This window comes from Azolla caroliniana, unplaced genomic scaffold (genome assembly GCF_043228905.1).
Source record: "Azolla caroliniana isolate FFs.n. ecotype wild unplaced genomic scaffold, voAzoCaro1.0.p SCAF_8, whole genome shotgun sequence".
Classification (NCBI taxonomy): domain Eukaryota; kingdom Viridiplantae; phylum Streptophyta; class Polypodiopsida; order Salviniales; family Salviniaceae; genus Azolla; species Azolla caroliniana.
Window position 1 is genome coordinate 3,286,708 of NW_028230443.1, and position 21,579 is coordinate 3,308,286.

Consider the following 21,579-nt stretch of genomic DNA (forward strand, 5'->3'; position numbering starts at 1 on the left):
GATTACAAATTCCTCTGCTTTTAATGAACCACATAAAGCCTCATTTCATCTGGGTCTAGACAAAAATGCAAAAGAAATAATGCTATATTAATGATATCCTATGTTCAGCAATTCCCCAAGGTAATCCTTGTTTTGTGAGAATTTTGGATCTTGGATAGTCAAAATTCCTAACTATTCTCTGATGTTCAAGTTGGCATTCTCATAGATTGTGGCATCAGGCTATTTACTTAGGTGCAGCAACATAGGAACCCACCTTGTATTTAACTGAGGTTAGTGTGAGAGGCATGAATTATAAGGACATCAATTATGCATACAATGCTAACCAGGGCTAGGTAGGCGATTTCTTCTTGAAGAGCTGTCTCTATATGATTTCACAATATTTACCTCTTCCATAGAAGGTGCTATGCTCATGTGAAATGTTAATGTTGAGAAGCTATCCAAAGTACTAGATGCAAATAAGCTATTACAAAGATCAGAAACTAAAGCATTTGAGAAACAAAAAAGACAAAGAATGAGAGCTGTTTTTTTTTTCTGATTCGTCAAAAAACTGACTGTGTAATCAAGGCAATCAAGGCATACCTTGTGCAGCCAATGTATTTCATGCATTCCCATCTGTATATATATGTATCTATTCAGCCACCTTCATACCATCTCTTAATTGGGCACGAGCTGAAACAATCCCACGTTAAAGGGTGTCTTTCCCCCCTTTTGTCTAGTTTCATTTTTTGGGTAGGACGAACATATGTGAATTAGGGGAAATCTTGCAGATCCATCGTATTTGCCTTTCTCAAAATCCCACATTCATGCATGTTATCCAACTTTCCTGAATCATCAGAGCATTTCCCCCATGGATCAAAAAGTTAGTTGGCAAGCCTATTGAAATAGCAGCTTAAATATATAGCCATTGATGATACATACTATATGTGACATCTTCCACAAATATATGTCAAAAACCAAGCTTCCAACGAATATTAATCTCCTTAATTGGCTAGGATTTGTAGGTGTCGGTTTTCTATACAAAGAAGTTATAGCGTGATTGCTAACATATCATTTTTGAAACGATCATTTTAGACATTTCAGTTTTTCGTTTGTTTAATCTCAGGTAGAAATAGTGTCCATCAGCTATTCAGGGAGCATCTCACTTGACCCATCATTTAAAGAGGCATGAGATTGAGAAAATTCAAAAGATGTTTTTAAGGAGGCAATTAGGAGTTAAATGCACTACCTCTTACCAGGTTATGCTCTTGGAAACAGGTGTCCGGCCCATAGAAATATTGGCACTTCAAAGAGTATATAGATACATTACAAAGGTCAAGAATACGTTGAATCATTTGATTACCACATATTGCTTGGAAGGTTGGATGTAAGCTACAAAAGAATCATAAAAGTAAAATTCTCTCATCCGGTTGGGCTGTTGACATAAGAAAATGGTTTAGAAGATGGGTGTGTGGATGATCTTTTAGAGCTTTCAAGTGATACTATGTAGTATTTAATTATTGAGGAAAGGCTGGTGGAATCATTAAGGATGAAGTGGGAAGATGCTAAGAGGACAAAGCTAGAATACTACATTGCAAATGTCAACCTTGAATGTCGGTCTCAATATAAAGCAAGAATGCCTATTGATCGTATCAAACCTTATCTCATTACCAATATGAGTTGTAATGCTCGTAGAGCCCTTACACTACTTCGCACTAGATCTCACAAGTTAGGTATTGAAGTTGCACCATGGTATCAAAATGTAACGAATTTGAAGGCTTGTAAAGTATGCAATGAAGGCACGGTAGAGGATGAATGTCACTTGCTCTTCACATGCTCGGCATATAGTACAATTCGTTCAAGATATGGTAGCATACTAAGAGGGAGTGATAACTCTAAGTGTCATACTTAAGACACCACCTAGAAGGTTGAGCTAATATGTGTATGCTTTATTCACGCATAGAGGCTTTGTTCTTCAATGTACGAATACCCCTTTTTAGGAAGGAGACACATATCAAGAAAACATGCATACTTTGGTCCCATAGGTCAAAATTGTCCTCTTTATGGATGATAAAAATTCTAATTCTAATTCTAATTCTTAGGTGGTTTTGGATGAGCATAAGATTCATCTCGTGGTGATGTATAGCTTCCTATATGTATCTCCCTTGGCATCAATATTTGAGTGTTGTTTTTTGCCCAGTTTAGTTTTTAACCCTAGTTACTTTGATTGGGCACTCCAAAGAAGACTCCATGGAAACCCCATTGAAAAAACCGCACGGATGATAATGGGTCTTTTAGAGTATTGTACATTAGTCTACCATACTCTAGAATCCCCCTTGCGATCCTCTCACTCTACTTATACTATATTCCCACTAAATTGTTGATCATATTTTAACAGTTGAATAAAAGTGCATAATGTAGTAAGTATACAGTCCTTTGGCTGATAGGAATGAAAAATATAGCAATAGAGAGTTCGTACAGTTGTAGGTCAATAAGCAATGTTGTCTCATAAAGACCAAAAGGTCATCCATTGGACCCTTACAACGTATAATGATATCTAGTAAAGAGAACACATACCGAGATTTGAATCGAGGTGTATGGGTTAGCGAAAGCATGGCTTACTAAAAAAACAGCACAATGGCAAACAAGAGTGCTGACCCTAGTTTGTACCCATGTTGGAGATCTTTCAAAAGTAGTCGTATCTCCCATTTGTTTCATTTAAAAACAACAAAATGGCAAACATAGTGTTATTTCAATTTGACTCCACACACCCTCCAATAGCACAATTGGCAGATCTGTGCTTCTGTATCTTTGTGTGCGCATCTACGTTATGTCAAATTCTAACTGATGTAATGAGGTATTGAGCTACCCTATCACACTCTGGAGTGCATGAGAGAGAAAAGGAGATAAAGGATAGAGACATAGTTCACATGGTCGAGTTTGGTAACTACATTTGGACCTTCATGTAAGCTACTTAGATTTTGTTTACAAGAGTTATCAGTCTTTGCACGATGGAACATGTTGATGCATCTTTAATGCTTCTACTTTGGCTTGTTTCATTGTCTTAGATATGGGGCCCATAACTAAGAAACAGAACGCTTTTCTTCTTTACCCTTGCGAATAATACACTCGCCAATCGCAAGGCTCTTTACTTGCAGAAGTTCTTCCTTCCTTGCAATCATTTTGGGATGTCGACGCCCAGGAGGTCACTTTCCATCATGTGATTTGGGAGCATATTCATTACACGAGTTCCCACACTCATGACATTGCTTAACTTGATTGGCATGTGTGGTGTCTTCATAATGCTATCGTGACATGTGACCTTATCCTTAGTGATATACATACATACATACACACACACATACATACATACACACACACATACATACATACATACATACATACATACATACATACATACATACATACATACATATAGATATCGATACGATACCTATGGTTGAGTCGAGCTGAATTGTGCGGCACGATAGATTAGATATCCAGACAAGTGGAGTTTGTGTGATTGTCATGATATTGCAATGGGGACGATGTTAGAGTGTCAATTGCCATCCGAAGCGCGATGCGGAGTCATCATTGGTGATGCGGGCATGTGATCCGAAGTCGAGATCGGGGTAAGAGAGAGACGTGGTCCGATAACAAACTCTCGGATCGATGAGGGGAGGAGCCATTCATTCATTTCCGGAAGGAAGATGGCCGAGAAAATCGATCAGCCGAGAGAGAGCAGGGGAGGAGGTAAGAGGGACATAGCCAAGAAAAAAGAACATAGACATATATGTATGTACATACATACTATACTGTATATGTACATACAGTGTATGGAAGAAGAGGCAGGGGAAAAACAGAGAGAAATGATAGGAAGAGATGGAGCAGAAGAAGAAATATATTACCTGAAAGAAGAAGAGAAAAGCTGCAGGAAATGAACACAAAACCCCGAACTGAAAGTGCTCTGCCTCTACCTCTGCTTTCTTCTTCTTCTTCTTCTTCTTCAAAGGAAGCTTCTGTTCTTCTCCCACCGCCATCGCTGCTCCTTCCCTCTCCTCCTCCTCCTCCTCTTCTCTCTAGCATGAAGTATGTCCCTGTTTCTCAGCTGTATACTACTAGCCCCCCCCCTCCCCCGGCTTCACCCCGCTTCTGTTCCCGCCATCGCATACCCGCTTCTCAACCCCTTCTCTCCTCAGCTCAGATAGAAGAGGAAGCGCAGGGAGAAGACGACGACGACGACGAAGGATCAAACAGAGGAGGAGGAGGAGTAGGAGGAGGAGAAGACGACTATGCTAGTTCTCTGGCGGGAGCTTCTCGGGTAGAATGTCGAAATAACGCCACCAAAAGGTGTTCGCAGAGACGGAAGAAAGATCTGACAGAGATCCGAGGTAGAGGTAGGTTTCTTCAGGCTCAGAAGAAAAACAAGTATACCAATAAGAAGGATACGATGGTGATGAAGAAGAAGATCAAGGAAATGCCCAGAAGTGCGAGAGACAAAGATATCCATGGTGGATCCGCTGAAGATCAGCAGATAGAGGTAAGCCTCGATTCTTCGTCAATCGATCTCTCTTTGCCCCAGAAAGGAATGGCCATGGATAGGCAGCTCCTATCAGACGCAGAGAATTCAGAGGTTTTGGCTCGAACTCGAACTCGAACTCGAACTCAGGAAGAAGAAGAAGAAGAGGGGGAAGAAATAAGTAATCAACGAGACTTTTCAACTCAGAAAGAGAAGGACGCGGAGGGAAATTCTGAGGTTTCAACTCGGACTAGGGACAAAGAAGGAGAAGAAACCATAAAGCATAGAGCGAAAAAGAAGAATGTTGATGGGTTCTTCTCAGGATCAGGGAGTTTTGAGGTTTTGGCTCAGTCTGTAGTTCAAGGAGGAATAAACAATCAAAGAGGCGCTTTTTCGCATGAACCTAAGAGTTTTGATAAGTTCCTATCCAAAGCAGAGAATTCTGAAGTTTCAGCACGAATTGGAGAGGAAGGAGTTGAAGCCATAAATCAAAGAGGTTTTTCAGCTGAGAAAGAGAAGAATGTTAATGGTGTTCTATCCAAAGAAGGGAATTCTGAAGTTTTGATTCGAATTCCAGATAAGAAATGCGAAGTGGTAAGCAATCAAAGAGATTCTTTAGCTCAGATATCAGGGAATTCTGAGGTTTCATCTCAAACTCTTGAAGGAGTAAGAAATCAAAAAGGCCTTTTCACTCAGAAAGAGGATAATGTCACTGGGTTCCTATTGGAAACTGAGAACTCTAAGCTTTCGGCTCGAAGTATTGAAGAAGAAGCAGAAGGCAGAACGAATCAAAGTTACCCTCTGCATCATTGTAAGAGAGCAACTCGTGCTGATGCAAAATCTGATATGAATGTAAACCAGCAAACAGTTCTTGTATATGACACACATGAGGATGCCCCTACAGAATGTTCCAGACCATTGAGCTCACCACCAAAAGACTCCAATGAAGGTAGTTTCTTTGCTCTCTTAGATAATCATCATAAGTTATTATATTATTGTGATATCTTTATGTTAAAATGAATATAATGAAGACCATAGGGTTTCCCATTACTCTCCAGGTAATAATCATTTACTATCACGTCACTGTGATATCCGTTGTGTTGGAAATGGATCTATTGAAGATCATGAAAGGTATCCTGTTGGAGAAATAGAACATTTCTACAAGAGGCGGTGCAAGCAGGCACGGATACAGGGAGTGGAGAGTCCTAGTACATTAACTACATTTGAAAGTAGAAATCAGATATTTTCTTCAACTGCATTTGAAGACACTAATACGGATGAAAACATGAAAGATGCTTGTGCAGATGAGAATAAACTGAATTTCCCATTGAAATCAGAGACCAAAAAAACTAGTGGGTCAACAAAAAACTCCTCAAGGTGGTCTAGAGAGCTTATGAATCTGATCACACATGGGTGCCTTATAAACGAGAAGAGTGGAGATGGAGTTGATCCTTCTTTTCCAAAGAGAAATAAGAGGAAGCTGCAGAAAGAGGATCATTGTATCTCTCGAAAGCGTCCTCGGCTCGACTCTGTTTCTACCCATGATGCAAAGATATCATATAAAGAAGGTCAACCTAAGTGGAGGAAGTATGTTTCCATTTTAACTGCCTACAATCTCATACATTTTTATATTCAGTTTTGAGACATACATGTGTAAAACTTTGTACATCGTAAAGTTGAAAGATAAATCAAGAGATCATTTTAAACTTCCAGACTGACAAGGCTAGTCTGACACAGGGTTCAAGTTTCGTTTGTCTACTTTTATTTTGTTAAAGTAGGTTTTACCTTAAAGTTTTTCAGCACAGATTCCTGAGAGAAGCCTCAATAGAATTTCTGTAAGCAGCCAAATGCAAGGAAAAGACAAAATGTTGCTTGGTCCTTGTCTGCCATCTCTCAGTCGTGTTACAAGCATTTTGAGCAGCCTATAGTGTATCAACAGCAGTGCAGAATATCTGGTCCAGTATGATTAGCGTAGTAAAAAAACAATGGCCATTGTTTTCCATCCCTTCTGATGCTTACTGTCTCGTCTCTTCTTTAAAATATTATTATTATAATAATTATAAATTGTATATATATTCTTTCTAGGATCTTGCACACATGGATTACTGCATGAGGAAATAGGATATAAATCCTTTCTGGCATCTGGAAGTATTCTTTCTGTAATTAAGATTCACACTTAGAGATCTTGGAAAATTTTACTGAACCTAGAATGTTGACTATCAGAACACTGCCACATGTGCTAGATATATAGTAGTGGTAATAACAAAAAAGATATTTTATGTCTCACTACTTTCAGATCTACTTTATTCTCGTCTCTCTACAGACGTGCTTATGCCATGTTTAACTCTTGTTGTTTTGTGCAGTGTAAATACTGTTTCTGCAGAGCCAACTGTGTTGATTGGTTGTAAATGCAAGGTTCAGCTCTCATTATTTTGGCTTTTGTTGTGATGTACTTTGATTGTTGGTTGCACTGTACATTCAAATTTTATTCATTATTAATGCAGGTATATTGGCCAGATGACAAGGATTGGTATACAGGTGTCATTAGTAAATATGATGCAGAGACCGGAAGGCATCGCGTACGATTCATTTTACTTGTTTACTTTAATTCTTGTATTCTCTATTTATTTTTGGAGTAAATTTTTTTCCGAAAGAAGTTATGACATAAGAAATGCTGCTAATATAAGTGCATGTGCAGGTTGATTATGAGGATGGGGAGCACGAAGAACTCATTCTCGCAAAAGAGCTGGTGAGACTTCATCTGACTGAAGAGGAAATGGCAGGGAGAAATTTGCTGTCTAGTGGTGAGACAGAGGAAAGTAAGAACCGGGAGTACCAGGAAATGACTGCATTGGCAACTGTATTTGAGGATTATCAAGAAGAATTTGGGCATGGTGAAATTGTATGGGCAAAAATTAAAGGTATTACCAATTTGATTCGTTGTCTCTTGTTTCTCATCAATTTTAAATAGGGTTGGAGAGCACGTGTCATATTTAACCTTATTGGAAATAGTGCTCATGTAAGTTACCTATTCAACATTTCTGCCATTTCTTCTTCATTCATCTTCTTTCAGAATATCTCATCTATGTATACATGTTAACCTTCTTTTTTGTGATTTTTGCACTCCCGTTTTTTCTTTACCTTGCCTTCTGAATATGTATAGGTACTAGGTGGGCGCTGTGTTAAGATGTATAGAAGTGACTATATCCACTGCTAGTTCACAAAATCGAGTAAAAGAATGGTTCATGTTCTTCTGAGCCAAATCCGATTGTTTCCTGCACATGAATAGTTCTGCTTTTATATCTAGGATGTGGATTTTGCTTCAAACTCATGATAATCAATCAATCATAGGATCCAATAGATCAATAAGACTTGAGAGAGAATCAGACCTATGTACATACGCATGCACACATACATACACACACGTACGTCCACACATATAGACATTAATTGCAAGTATAGTTTAAAAGAAAGGCTTGTATATCTAGAAAATGTAGGGGCCTCGAAGGTTTCCAGAGGTACAAGCATAAAATCAATTTAGTTCCTATGTCATGTAGAAGTGGATTCAGGCATATATGTCGAATTATGGGCTGCTTTATTGTGATGTAGATGCTTGGGAGATCCCTGAAAAGCATTTTCAAATAATTTCTGATTTGCATATGGATTTTCTGTTAAGGTAGGTCATCCTATGTGGCCTGCCTTTGTGATGGACGAGGAACATGCAAATGCATGTGGATTGGATCCGCCTATCCGAGAATGCAGTCTTCCATTACAATTCTTTGGCAGTTATGATTATGCGAGGTGAGATGCATCATCTAGGAAGAACTTCTTTTGCTAATTTCATATTAATTAAGATGCTCCGAGTGTTGTATATTGATATCCTTATGAATGTTATATTTCATTGTTGAAGCACAATTAAAATACTAATTGCATTAGTAATCACTGTTGCATGACTTGAAGAATAAGCTCCAAGAATGCTATTTCTTTTTCGGAAGGCTTATTACGCAAGCTATATTCAAAATGTAAGAAAGTGGCTTTTGACCAAGCACTCAAGGAATCAGAAAGGTAAGATTTTGAGTGAACTAAGGGAAACATAACTCACTTCTGTTTTTATGACATATGAGTCTCATTAATGATGCATTTTGTTCTACCAGGTACATGAAGGAGGGTAAACTTCCAGATATGATGTCATCGTTGCAAGAGGAAGTGAATAACTCTATTCAAAATGAGAAACAGGATGAAACAAGTGAAGAAGATGAGAACTTCATTGGTGATGAGCAGAGCTATAAAGTAAAAAAAGGTGTTCATAACCTTGTTACATTTCCGATTGACTTGGGAGATCTTAAGGTTTTGAACTTGGGGAAAATTGTGAGAGACTCGGAAAATTTCCACACCGAGAATCAGATCTGGACTGAAGGCTATACTGCTGTTCGTAGGTTTCCTTCAATTAAGGGTGAGTTTTAGATCTCATAAAATTCCATGCGAGTATATCTTATTGCCTCTTTCTTAGAATTGGATAAGGAACTATTGTATGCAGACCCGGGCAAACTAGCCAACTATGAAATGGAGGTAACCAAGGATCCTAATGACAGGACAAGGCCACTGTTCTTTATAACTTTCGATGATAATGAGCTGGTAATGACTTGTGATTATTATTATTTTAGAAATAAATCTAGCCAATGTCTTCTATTTCTGACCTCTGCTCTGATATTTTTATAAATTTGGATTGCAGGTGGAAGGATCCACTCCATCTAGTTGCTGGAGAATCATATATCAAAAACTAGACAAAATCAGGGAAAGATTGGGATTGCATCCTGACAGGAAACGACATCCAGGAGAATTTATGTTTGGGTTTACCAATCCACAGATATCAAAACTCATTCAGGCATTTATCTTGCTATTGTTCTTTTTAATGAACCAGATAGTTTGGTTGATGAAGCACATCATCAATAGCCATTTCAAGATGTCTTGAGCATGTGGTGATTATTCTCCTGTGATAATGCAGGCATTGCCTTATGCAAGAGCATGCTTCAAATTCACTGGATGGTTTGACAAAAAGCCCACAGATTACTTGGAACAACTAATGCCAGCAGGTTATAAACCTATCGAAGTAGATTGGAAGCATGCTGATAGGTGCGGGGTTTGTGGTCTTGACGAGGTAAAGCTTCTTCACATACCAAGTCAACGGTTTCCTCCAGCATAGGTTGTTTTATCATACATTTTTGGTATGTTTCAGGAATACACGAATAACCTCTTCTTGCAGTGTGATAAATGCCGGATTCTGGTGATTTATTATTCTGTTTTTAAGAATTTGTATATACTCTTATCAAGATATTGTTCAATAATAGAGTGAAAATTTACAGGTTCATATGCACTGTTATGGGGAATCTGAACCACCAAATGGGCATTTATGGTTGTGCCAACTTTGTCGTCCAGGAGCTCCAGCAAAGAGTCCTCTATGTTGTCTTTGTCCGGTCCAAGGTTTGTAAAGTAGGGAATTGTTTTGCTACATTATGGTTTAATTCCTGCCAGATTCACATGCAATTTGAACATGTGCAAATACTTCCTATCATTGGATGCATCAAACTCTAGGTTTATGCTTGCCAGCCCTTTATGCGTAGTCCTGTTTTCCACAATAATATAGCCAAATCAAGTTTTAAGACTATAGTAATCCTATGGTATGTAATTGCGCTAAGGTACTTGACTGTGACAGGAGGAGCCATGAAGAGGACAACTGATGGCCGTTGGGCACACCTTACTTGTGCCATGTGGATTCCAGGTATATCGATCTTCATCTGAGATTTTTTTTATTTTTTTTTGCTACTCAGCATCCTGCTCATTTGGGTTTTCTTCTTAAACTTCAGAGACATGTTTTGTGGATGTTAAACAAATGGAACCCATTGATGGGCTAAAATCAATCAATAAGGTAAAATGTGTATTTAGTAACGTTATGTGCTACTATTAGATATTGATTTGTGTTGCATGATCATGGGTTTGTATGCAGTAAGTTGGAGCAATAGAAGGGATTGATTATAACTTCAATCAGATTTTGGTTGCTGCATTTGCATTTATATTTTCTCATCTTCCTTTGTCTGTCTGTGTCTACTCTTCAGGAAAGGTGGAAACTGACATGCAATATTTGCAAGGTACCTTATGGAGTCTGTATACAGGTCAGTTTCGAATGCTTCTTTTTTCAATTATTAATGGTTTCCTTATTCTCATCTCTTTAATATCATTTGCAGTGTTCTGAGCCAACTTGCTATGCTGCATTTCATGTGCTTTGTGCCAGGTCATCTGGCTTTGTTCTTGAGGTATAAATAACATCTCAGTGCTAGTTCAAATATTATTATATGGCACTTAATCAATCTTTATGTTGAGTTTTGAGTCTGCAGTCGTTATAACAATTGTGCTATCCAATTTGATGGCCCCTTCTTGATATTCTTGTACAGAGTGATTGGTCTCATATGCATCTATATGTCAAATCTTTATAGTCTTGTTATGCTTAGCAGCATACCGAAGAGCATAGCTATCATCTCTACTTTTATAGGATAACGTGGCTCATGACCTCTTGATTGTATTATGTCTCTATTTTGTGGGTTTCAACCTTTATTGACATAACCTATCATAATATAATTGTATTACCAAAAAGCTGAGAATACACATACAGGTTTTGGAGGATCCATCTCATAAGCACAGGGCTAATCATGAGGAAGTCGACCATCCTGTTCAGCTCTTATCATATTGTAGGAAGCATCGGCAACCCAAAGTAGACAGGGAGCAACTGATCTCTACTATGAAACAGGATATTGATGGTGGTTATGACTATTGCCCGCCTAAAAACATTTCTGGCTGTGCTCGAACAGGTAAATACTTGAACCGCTGGCAAGAAAAATCAGGCATTAATTTCAGTGGGAAGTTTAAATTATAATGTGTTCTGCTGGATGTGATAGAACCCTACAATGGTGCCACAAGGCGGGGTCGCCAAGAACCCGAGGTGAGAGCAGCTGCATCTGCAAAGAGATTGTATGTTGAAAAAATGCCATACAAAGTAGGTGGGTTCTCTAGATGGGCTCAGAGTGATTCAGATATTTCCCGGAAGTTTTCTCAATATGCCTTTCAAGCAAGACAGTTGCAAACAAGAAGAACATTGTTAAATGAGGGGGATCCCAAAGTTGTGATACCTAGAATAAAGAAAAATGAACCTGAGGATTCCTTGAGTGTTTATTCTGTAGCTGACAAGTACCATCACATGTGTTCCTCAATGAAGCATAGGCTAACTTTTGGTGAGTTGTTTTGCCATCAAGAAAACGTTGTGCAAAGAGTTTCTGCAATCATCTAGTGATTAACTTTTTGATTTTCCATTTTCAAGGAAAATCAGCAATCCATGGATGGGGAGTTTTCACAAAGCAAAACCATCGAGCAGGAGATATGGTATGGCCTCACACAAATAAATACTTTGTACACACTGTTTTTTAACATAAACTGATCTTTCCATTTGCTTTGATCATTTTAATAGGTCATAGAATATGCTGGTGAAATGGTTCGACCCATAGTAGCTGATTTACGAGAAAGATATATTTACAACACATTGGTGGTAGGATCTAGGTTCATATTGCTTTTTCACTGTTCTAAAAGCTATTCAACTTATTACTTGAAGAAAAACTGTGTTAATTCAGGGTGCAGGCACATATATGTTTCGAATAGATGATGAACATGTTGTCGATGCTACACGTGGGGGGAGCATTGCACATTTGATCAACCATTCTTGTGAAGTATGTTGTCATCATCTGTCTTCATGGCTAAAAGTTTTCTAATATATAGAGCTTACCTGATATATATGTGTTTTGGAAGCCAAATTGTTTCTCGAGGGTTGTGACAATCGACAGTGAAGAACATATCATCATATTTGCAAAAAGAGACATAGAAGAAGGAGAGGAGCTAAGTTATGACTACAGGTCCGTATCTTATGTTCTCATCTATCTTTCCTTGTATATCCTGTGTTTTGTAATTGCATCTGGATGCAATTTCTATTCTATTGTGCAATGTTAAGCTTCGTGATATGAGGAATAGTTATCATATGAGCAGAGTTTTGTTTTTTCTTTTTCTTGTGCACTTCTATATCTGGCCCTATTGATTATGCAAAATAATGTGAGCTAATGGTGCATTTATTGTTTATGTATGTAGAGTTCATTTTGTATAAAATCTGTGTAAAATATGCATCCATCTGTGTAAATTTTGTTGCCAAGAAATTCTCTTTGTTGCTTGTCTTAACTCTTCTTCATCAAACAGATTTACATCGAAGGGTGAACAGTTGGAATGTTTTTGTGGTTTCCCATCATGTCGAGGTTTTGTGAATGTTGACACTGCTGATGAGGATCAAGGAAAGATTCGGGTACCTTGCAATGAAATCGTTGCATGGATTCCCCCAACCTGCATATAACAGCTGAATGGTTCAGCAGAAGTGGTGTAAGATCTGCTTGTATTTGGTTTTGGAATATATACATGCTAAAACTATGTGATATCTTGTGCATTCTGGTCCCTTTTTCCTAAATGGCAAAGTAGGGGAACTAAGTGCTTGTACCCACGATCATATTTCAGCTCAGGTAGTCCAGAAAAATAATTTGATTGTAGAGTTCATATAAATTTTATTATGTAATACATTCTTAACCATTTGTCTCATTTACAGGAACTAAACGGTTCGTCTAAACAGCTGTATTTTGTCTGTACTCTATCAGTTGGCTTCTACCGCTGGCTACATTGAAATATATACATATCTTTTTGGCAATCCGCTTACATAGATAAGCAAGCTGTGTAAATTTCGGTAATGCCATATGCAAGATGCAATCAAAGTTGGCAGAGAGAGATCATCATCCTGCTTTGTTGTAAAGTTTTTTATTGGAGGATTTCTTCAACACGAGCCGTACACAAGTTGTCATCTATATCCACAGTTATGCATGTCTTTGTGCAAACATGATAAGAAATGTTTGGCAATGGGTTGTTAAGATTTATCTCCCATAAATGGATTGTATCAATTTGGTGTATCAACTTGTGGTCATTCAATGGATGTAAATATGAATTTCTTTCTTTGTATTGGATTTGCACAATTGTTTCATAGGATCAAATTGAGAGGAGAATTTTCCTTTACATATATGGGCCATAATATAAATATGGCATTTCAATCAATGTGCTAGCAGGGGTAAACTTGTGGACAGTAGAAACTGTTGTGGTTGTTGAATGAAGGCAGAGATGAGGCATGGATAGCATCGTTGCAGCCCTATTTCACCTAGATTCAATATATGTGCGCTTAATTGATTCAGAAGCCTAGGCTATTTGTACCAACAATTATGGAGAAGAAAAGTCGGCTGAATCAAAGGTTATTCATACTGACATTCCTTGGTATATGGGGCATCGCAAACGATGGCATGGGAATTTTTGGGAGTAACAATTGACTGCATTCATAACTAATGAGGATCAGAGGAACTTTTAAAATAAATACTTTGGAGTGAAGTAGATACCATCCATAAACAAATAGGTGCACTCAATACAGTATGGTACACTTAACCATGAGGTCACCCACTTGATACAAAAACATGAAAGTTTAACACAGCATATTCTGCCAGCAAACTTTTCGAGAGCAGTTATGGATACAAGAAGTGGGGATTCAATGTTCATATATTGTTTAGGAATTACAACACTAGATATTCACTCATGCATTAGGTTGAACAAATGTATATCTCGTAGTGCTATGCAATTGTTGAGGGCTTTTGCTTCACATTTAAAGCAATCGAATGATGATGAGTTTGGTACGACAACCTAATGCGTACGCCGTGCAACTTATGATGTACCAAACGGACAACCTCATGATTGTCGAATCGGTGTCACCGAGTGTGTATGCCTTTCGGTGGCATAATGATGGATCAAAACGAGGAAGTCTCGATGAGTTTAATACGACGAGCAACACTGCATCGATACTACGCAGCGGATCTGATGAGAGTCTGGGTCCCGACGGATTTGATGGAAGCAATGCAATCGAGATGCCGCAGCAGGGGATCCCCTGCCATGTATTATTGATCTTCACAACTGATGACTTAAACCATGAGACCTTAGATCATGTTGAATTGACCGATCTCTCTTCCCTTCGGAGGGAATGCATCGCACCATCGCAGAGCGGGTGAAGTCTAGATTCACACAGAGCATCAGCGCTGTCTCAGACACCTACATCTCCATTAAGGTTCTTCTTCTTCTCCTCTTTGCTTATGTTTTCTGATTTGTTGATGCCGAATGAAAGTTCTTCCCTTCTTCTTCTTTTCGTCCTCACAGGACGTCTTTGAGAGACATAAAGTCGTCTTAACAATTGCTGCATCTGTAGCTTCTGCAGGCGCTGCTTGGACAGGTATTTACAATTCAGAGTAATTTCTTCTTGGATCAGTGTGTAAATTCAATGAATTCTGTGATGTTCCTGGTGCAAGGTGACTTGAGCACATCCAATAGATCTGCCATATACATAACATCGAGATCATAAGCCCATTGAAATGGCGCAGACCTCAAATATTAGTGTAGAAATAAATTGTTTGATATTTATTTATTTATCTATCTATATATATGTGAATATGCAGAATTTATTTGTTTATTTCGATTTGGAAACCAAGCAGGACCTAAGGGCCAACAAAAAGAAGCATTTCATGTCTTCTGTGAGAGATGAAAAATGATACTGATGCTCAAGAATTTCCATAATAAGCATTTGCAAATTGTAGTTTGGAGTCCACATTATGGCTGCAGGAAAACGGTGTGTAGGTATAGATCATGGTGCTTGGAGGTCACATATGATCAATGATACCAAAGGAAACATTTTCATGCAGTATTTGTCTGGAGCTGTTCTAAGGCACACCTCAATGCTCAAGAATTGCTTGTTGGTATTGTAATTGAGCGTCCACATTGTAATTTGTGATATGGAGAGAGAAAAATGTGTAAGGATGGATAGGTGATGGATTACGATTTGGAGAAAGCAAGTTTGAATGTGATGGAAAGCTGATTGTTACCTTTCTTGACTTAGATAGTGTTTCTGAAAGTCTCTCAAATTTACATCGTCCAACTTGGAGTTACAATGTAGAGAAGGTCAATAGTTTGTATTTCGAGGGAAGATCTTTCAGTTAGTTGACGAGTAAGTTGGAATTGGGTACAATTAAATTTTGTAGAAACTATAAGGCCGAAGGAAAAGATAACCATTGATGATCTCTTATTTTTCTTTCAAAGGCAGTCACTTGTTACAAACCTGGTGCCTTCTCCACTATTTATTTGGCTTAAAGAAGCTTTGACCACAAATGTTGAATGTATTTTGCGTTGTGCTTTTAAAGTAGAGGGCTAAGTCATGGAAGATGGAATGTGATCTTTAAAATTAACATTTCAATTGTGTATTGAGTTGTACAGGATATGCAGCACGACAATTGCACCAAAAGAAGGTGGAGGCACGGTTGGACACGATAGAACATGTGGTAAATATATGTGCACCCTGCCCCTCTCTCTTTCTTGTCTATCTACTTTGATGTGATTATAGATCTGGCTTTGTTTGGATGGAAACATGAATTCAAATCATCGCTCATGTGGTTATCTTGTTTTGGATAGCATAGGCCTGTTTACAGGCTCCCTTTGTAGGGATGTAACATCAACTTAAGATCATGTTGTATGTTCCTAACTTTTCTGGGTAGCATAGGCCATCTTAACCTCCTTAGTGGCTAATATAGTTTTTCATTCATCAATTCGTTCTCACCCTTCATATTCACGTATGGAGCTGAGCAAGTGTCTTTCTTATCTTCACTTTGTGCAGATGACAAATGTTCATAATCTTGAGGAAAGACAAGTTAAGGAATTGACAAATACTGGTGTGAGTATGACATCTTGTGCCGTGACTGCAGGCACAACATTTCTGATTGGGTAAAACTATGAACTTTGCATTCACAAATATGCCATAAAATAAAGAAGTGGAGTTGTGTATAACCTTTCCCATAGGGATCCTGTAAGCTGTGCATGAGTTTTGTCAGTGTTCAGGGCTTTTTTCTTCATTAATTGGCAGAATTTCTTATTCATACATGAATGTAATAGGAAACAATGAGAAAATACCACAACGATATAGGAATTTTCCACATACTTTCTATATTTCTATCATATTTGAATGGTCACACCTCTCTGTAAACTGTTGTGCATTATTTTCATGGATTGTCCTTCAGGTATGGATTAGGCTTTCGTGGAGGTCGACATCGCACACTGAAAAGAATTGAAAGACAACAGCAGAAATTATTAGCACCGAAAACATCAGCCTTATGGGGGTTACGAAATCGATTGAAGCTTATGAATCGAGAGAAAATTCCAGAAGCTTCGAAGCCCAGTTAGACTTCTTCGGCTGTTAATGTGGGGTATTTTTGGAGGTCGTATCCAACATAGCTGATCTCACAACTATTATTTGAGCAACGCCAATTCTCAATGGGAGGGGAGCTACATACAAATTACAGCTTTCCTTAGAACTGGTGATCATGCTCCATTCTATGAATGTGTGTATCATATGTGTTATAGTGGCACTAATATATATTTCACAAAGTCACGTGTAATGGATGTGTCAATTAGTAAGAAAACAGGAAAGTATGTGCTAAAGCACAAGGTGGAAGCATTGCCTTCATACATTGCATACAAGATTCATGATGTCTTCAATTATTTTTTAATAAGCGATTTCTTATGATGTTTCCATGGCCGATCTTTTCTTTCTCTCCATTGTTTTTCTTTTGCATATTTTGAATCTCAGATTGGATGTTAAGTATAAAAGTTTCATGTTGGAACATTGCAAGTAGTATAAATTAGCATCCCAATACTATTCTTGGTGCAGGTTGTGATCTCTTGCTTCTTCCTACTGCTTGTGTGTTTCACTGCTCTCTTAATGGAACTTCGAGGTGTGTATGCATGTGTTGTGGTTCCCATGCTCAAAAAACTTGTGAAAGGAGCATGCTAGGAAACGGCAACAGTTTGATTTCAGCTTAACCGGTTTGTCCTTGTCCAAACCAAACCGATTAAGCCTTAACCAGTTTGGGAGTTTTCAAACTTGAACTGATCTGATCCGAAAACCAGTTTAGCCAAACCGAATAAGCCTTAACTGGTTTGGATTAAACCGGTTCAGTTCAGCTTGAGCAATCCCAAACCGAGCTCAAATTAGATAAGAAACTCAAGCTAAACGAAGCCGAACCAAACCGTCAAACAATTAAACAACTCGGTTCAGGCTTGAGTTGAGCTGTTGTTGCCTCTTAAGAGCATGCGACACATGTTACCTATGCATTTTAATGGGAAACATGGGAGTAAACTGAAGGTGGCCAACCATTATTTTGAGCTAGATTGAATCATTGACGACCTCCTGCTTCACTCCTTCTCATACATTGTATCAAGATATGTCTTGCATGTTCATTGAGGAATTCTTGCATGCATTGTTTATATAATTATTAGTATCATATTATGTGTTCCCTTGTGGGATTAGCACCCATCAAAAAGCCTTAAGGCATATGTATCATGTGATTGATATTCAAATCATCTCTCTATTATTGGAGAAGTAGAACTTGAAATTTGTTGGGCATGTAGGCCACATCCACTTGGATTATGATGCTCAACAACCTCTCCACTAAAAACCAAATCTATCATTTGATAACACGAGAGCATATTTCCTTGCTTTTGAGAGTCTCCATCATGAATTAACCAATATTAAAGATCTTCAAAATATACTATCTCATCTCATTTAAGCACGACTAGAATATTGTTAGGACAAAGTCAAAATCATTTCTTTTGTTGATAATAATAATGAGAAATTATTCTAAGAGGTATCCCCTATGGAACACAAGACCATCTAATCTTTGGCACGAGACATCACCAACTCAGCTCCATGTCTCTCTCTCATGCTCAAGTTTCACCTCCTTCACTACTTGATGAATCCTTTGTAGCTTCTTCATATAATGACCTATGGAAATGGATATTATAAAGAATTGAGCAAGTGAAAGGTTTTAAGGTTTTAAGGTTTTAGTGTTTTAGTTAACATTGTTGCACCAAAGTACCAACCTTAGAGATTTATGATTGGAACATAACTTTTTTATTTATATATAGCTCAAATCAACCCTTGCAAGTTGGGGGACAATGATCACATTAGGCCTAAGTGCAACATATGCACGGGTTTATATCTTGCTAGTTTCACAAATTTATTATATGCTAATGCACTTGGGTCTATATCACGATTTGGTCTTAGCCACTTGGGCTCAAATCTTATTGTCTAAATTGGCTTTCTAGAGGTTATATCATCTTTTAATGTTCTTCCCAAATTTACTTCTTACTTGATTAGGTTGGTGTGAAGAAACGTATTATTGTTTGCCCTTTTGTCAGCAAGAGTAGGTGTCGATCACTCTCAAACGAAGCTTTAATCCTACTCTTTGACTTAATCACATTCATGAGATTAAATGGTTGCTTGGTTATGAGAGAGTTCAGTATAATCCAAGCACTCGTTTGAAGAGAAACAATACAAGAAATCACCAACACCACTAAGCTTCCAATAGTTTGTGATGTTATATGCAAGCCTTTAGTATAAGTCACAATTGGGAGGCTATATAGGCTACCTTATTTTGTCTATTATACTACATCTTCAAGGATCTTTGATGCATCCTTGAACCACAAAATAGGAGGTGAGATGTTTATGGGATACTTAAGATACACTTCTATGGAATTTATGGGTTAAAGACATGATGTTCGAGTTTTTGTTGAATAACCTAACTAGGTTGCCTCCCCATGTCTATTATAACAAGTTATTGGAATGGACAATGAGGGTGGTAAAGATGAGATGATTGAGGGTCAATTTGTATCTCCCTAGTGAGTCTCTTGTTATCCTCTCGTAATGTTGGTGAAATGTGTTCATGAGTATGTCACTTCTCTCACTCTCTCTTTCTCTGTTTTATATTGTTGCTTCGTAGACTTCAAGAAAGCTTTTGATATGGTATTTTGTGGGCATCTTTGGAGGCAAATGGAAGAACTCGAGGTGCTAAGTGAATATATTCTTGCAATTTCCCGAGTCTATGAGAAGGTTATATGTTGTATGCATATATGCATATATGCTTGATAGACTTTCGGATTTTTTCAATAACATGATTGGTGTTAAGCAAGTATTCCCACTCTCACCAACTCTATTTGGTCTATAAATTGATGAATTGAAAGAAATGGTTACTAAGTTTGTAATGGAAGAAGGCATTGAAGACGTTGTCATTAGGAATGTAGCCATCATGCTTTTATTATGTGTGGATTGGAATTTTTTTGCATGCAAGTGTCCATACTCTAAAACAAATTTTATGTTTGTGAAGAGCCAAAAAAAGATAAACTATGCACTATGCACAATAATTCGTCACTTAAATGTTTGGAAAGCTTCAAATATCTTAACCTTGAAGTTTCTTCAAATCATGGATGAAATGAATGTGGGATCCACCACTTAGAGGCAATAAAGTGAGAATATTATGCATTTGAGAACACATGCAATCATGGAGAAATTTAAGTGTTGGGTCCTCATGAAATACCTTTTCGACACTTTGGTGATACCGGTGCTTCTCTATAGGGTAGAAGTATGGGGTGGTCGCATCCATAAATCTATTTGGAAAGAGTTTGAAATTTTCCAAAAGTATATTCTTACAAAGTTTCTACAAGTTAAGAAACAAACGCCATATAACCTCCGCTTACTTGAAACGAGATTGCTTCCCATCGAGATAATGACCATGGAAAGGGTTATTGAATAAGTGCTTAAAGTTCTAAAAAGTCCCTCACATCAACTTCCTATAATTGCATGGGAAGCAAGCAAAAAGATTCAAAAAACACATAAAACCAAAAATTTGTGTTCCGATTGAACGTAAGATATGGAAAAATGGTTTGGTAGATGGGATGATGCAACACACTTGCTTCATGATGCACCACTAGATTCCTTTGTAAACGAGCCTTTTTGCAACGCCAATGTATCATGGCATGTGAAAAATGTGGATTGTCATGCTTCATGCATTATTATACTACACATATTGCACCCAACTACAAAACCATATTCTTCACCAAACAGGAAAACTGTGCATATCAACATGTTAGAGACCACTCTATTATTTGCCATGTGATTCATTGTTTCTGTGCGACTTAGTTCAAACATATTGCAATGTGACACTAGGCATTGAGGCACACACGATGAGAGTGGTTGACTTTGCCATGTGATTCATTGTTTCCACGCTCCTTAGCTCAAACACATTGCAATGTGAGACAGGGCATTGGGGCACACTTTGCCCGAAAGAAGTAGTGGAGTCTTAGTATCACGCTTTGATAAAATGCTCTACCTTTGATCATATTCGACTATGCTTTCCATACATCTTCGACCAAACCCATCTCTTACACGAACTTCCCTCACAATCACAATGTGTATTATCGACTGCAACATTCATTGGTAAAGTTCTGAAACATCGAGATTCATTACTCACTTTCACATGTATTACTTGAAACGTAATATCGTTGATCTCATAGGTCATATTTGGCCTCCCGAAGACGATAATTGAATCTATCTATCCATCCATCCCTATCTCTTGCACACACACATATTGATGAACAAACCAACCTTAGCGGTGAGTTATTTATTATTTAGAACGAAATCACATTGTTTATATTTCATTTGTTCTTACATCAACATACATACGTGTAGACATTCAAATCAACACACACACACACACACACGTACGTACATGAATACATACATACATACATAACAAGACATCCATACATCCATACATACATAGATACGTAGATGCATAGATAGATAGATACGTACATACATACATACATACATAGCAAGACATACATACATACATACATAGCAAGACATCCATACATCCATACATCCATACATAACAAGACGTACATACATAGATACGATGACATATGTACACTCACTCAATGAAGGAAAGTGAGCGGGTTTTCATCACCATCATCATCATTAACAATCAAAATAAAAATCATTAACAATCGACATAAACATACACACTCAAGCAAGGAAAGTG

General features: G+C 37.8%; 2 protein-coding genes across 2 annotated transcripts; both read left to right on the forward strand.

The window, feature by feature from the left end:
- The first annotated feature begins 3,881 nt into the window (after nucleotides 1-3,881).
- Nucleotides 3,882-13,438, forward strand: LOC147860804 (histone-lysine N-methyltransferase TRX1-like). The gene is made up of 25 exons (XM_087323868.1): nucleotides 3,882-5,444; nucleotides 5,554-6,082; nucleotides 6,859-6,910; nucleotides 7,000-7,074; nucleotides 7,194-7,416; nucleotides 8,176-8,296; nucleotides 8,456-8,560; nucleotides 8,650-8,948; nucleotides 9,033-9,130; nucleotides 9,228-9,380; nucleotides 9,501-9,653; nucleotides 9,732-9,779; nucleotides 9,859-9,976; nucleotides 10,209-10,274; nucleotides 10,360-10,421; nucleotides 10,609-10,665; nucleotides 10,738-10,806; nucleotides 11,163-11,358; nucleotides 11,446-11,778; nucleotides 11,865-11,926; nucleotides 12,012-12,089; nucleotides 12,172-12,267; nucleotides 12,347-12,450; nucleotides 12,785-13,098; nucleotides 13,182-13,438. Exons 1-24 carry the CDS (start codon nucleotides 3,914-3,916, stop codon nucleotides 12,933-12,935), a joined length of 4,779 nt encoding a protein of 1,592 aa, XP_087179994.1. The 5' UTR covers nucleotides 3,882-3,913; the 3' UTR covers nucleotides 12,936-13,098; nucleotides 13,182-13,438.
- A 1,132-nt stretch (nucleotides 13,439-14,570) lies between these two features.
- On the forward strand, nucleotides 14,571-17,251 carry LOC147860805 (uncharacterized). The gene is made up of 5 exons (XM_087323869.1): nucleotides 14,571-14,726; nucleotides 14,816-14,888; nucleotides 15,923-15,987; nucleotides 16,320-16,426; nucleotides 16,720-17,251. The coding sequence occupies exons 1-5, from the start codon at nucleotides 14,643-14,645 to the stop codon at nucleotides 16,880-16,882; spliced, it is 492 nt and encodes a 163-aa protein (XP_087179995.1). The 5' UTR covers nucleotides 14,571-14,642; the 3' UTR covers nucleotides 16,883-17,251.
- Nucleotides 17,252-21,579: the final 4,328 nt, after the last annotated feature.

Excerpts from the sequence above, each read along its gene's own strand:
- LOC147860804 (XM_087323868.1), top strand. The coding sequence starts at position 3,914 with ATGAACACAAAACCCCGAACTGAAAGTGCTCTGCCTCTACCTCTGCTT. Across the intron at positions 9,780-9,858 it reads GTGATAAATGCCGGATTCTG|GTTCATATGCACTGTTATGG; the intron begins GTGATTTATTAT and ends GAAAATTTACAG. Across the intron at positions 12,451-12,784 it reads GAGCTAAGTTATGACTACAG|ATTTACATCGAAGGGTGAAC; the intron begins GTCCGTATCTTA and ends TTCATCAAACAG.
- LOC147860805 (XM_087323869.1), top strand. The coding sequence starts at position 14,643 with ATGCATCGCACCATCGCAGAGCGGGTGAAGTCTAGATTCACACAGAGC. Across the intron at positions 14,889-15,922 it reads TGCAGGCGCTGCTTGGACAG|GATATGCAGCACGACAATTG; the intron begins GTATTTACAATT and ends TGAGTTGTACAG. Across the intron at positions 16,427-16,719 it reads GGCACAACATTTCTGATTGG|GTATGGATTAGGCTTTCGTG; the intron begins GTAAAACTATGA and ends ATTGTCCTTCAG.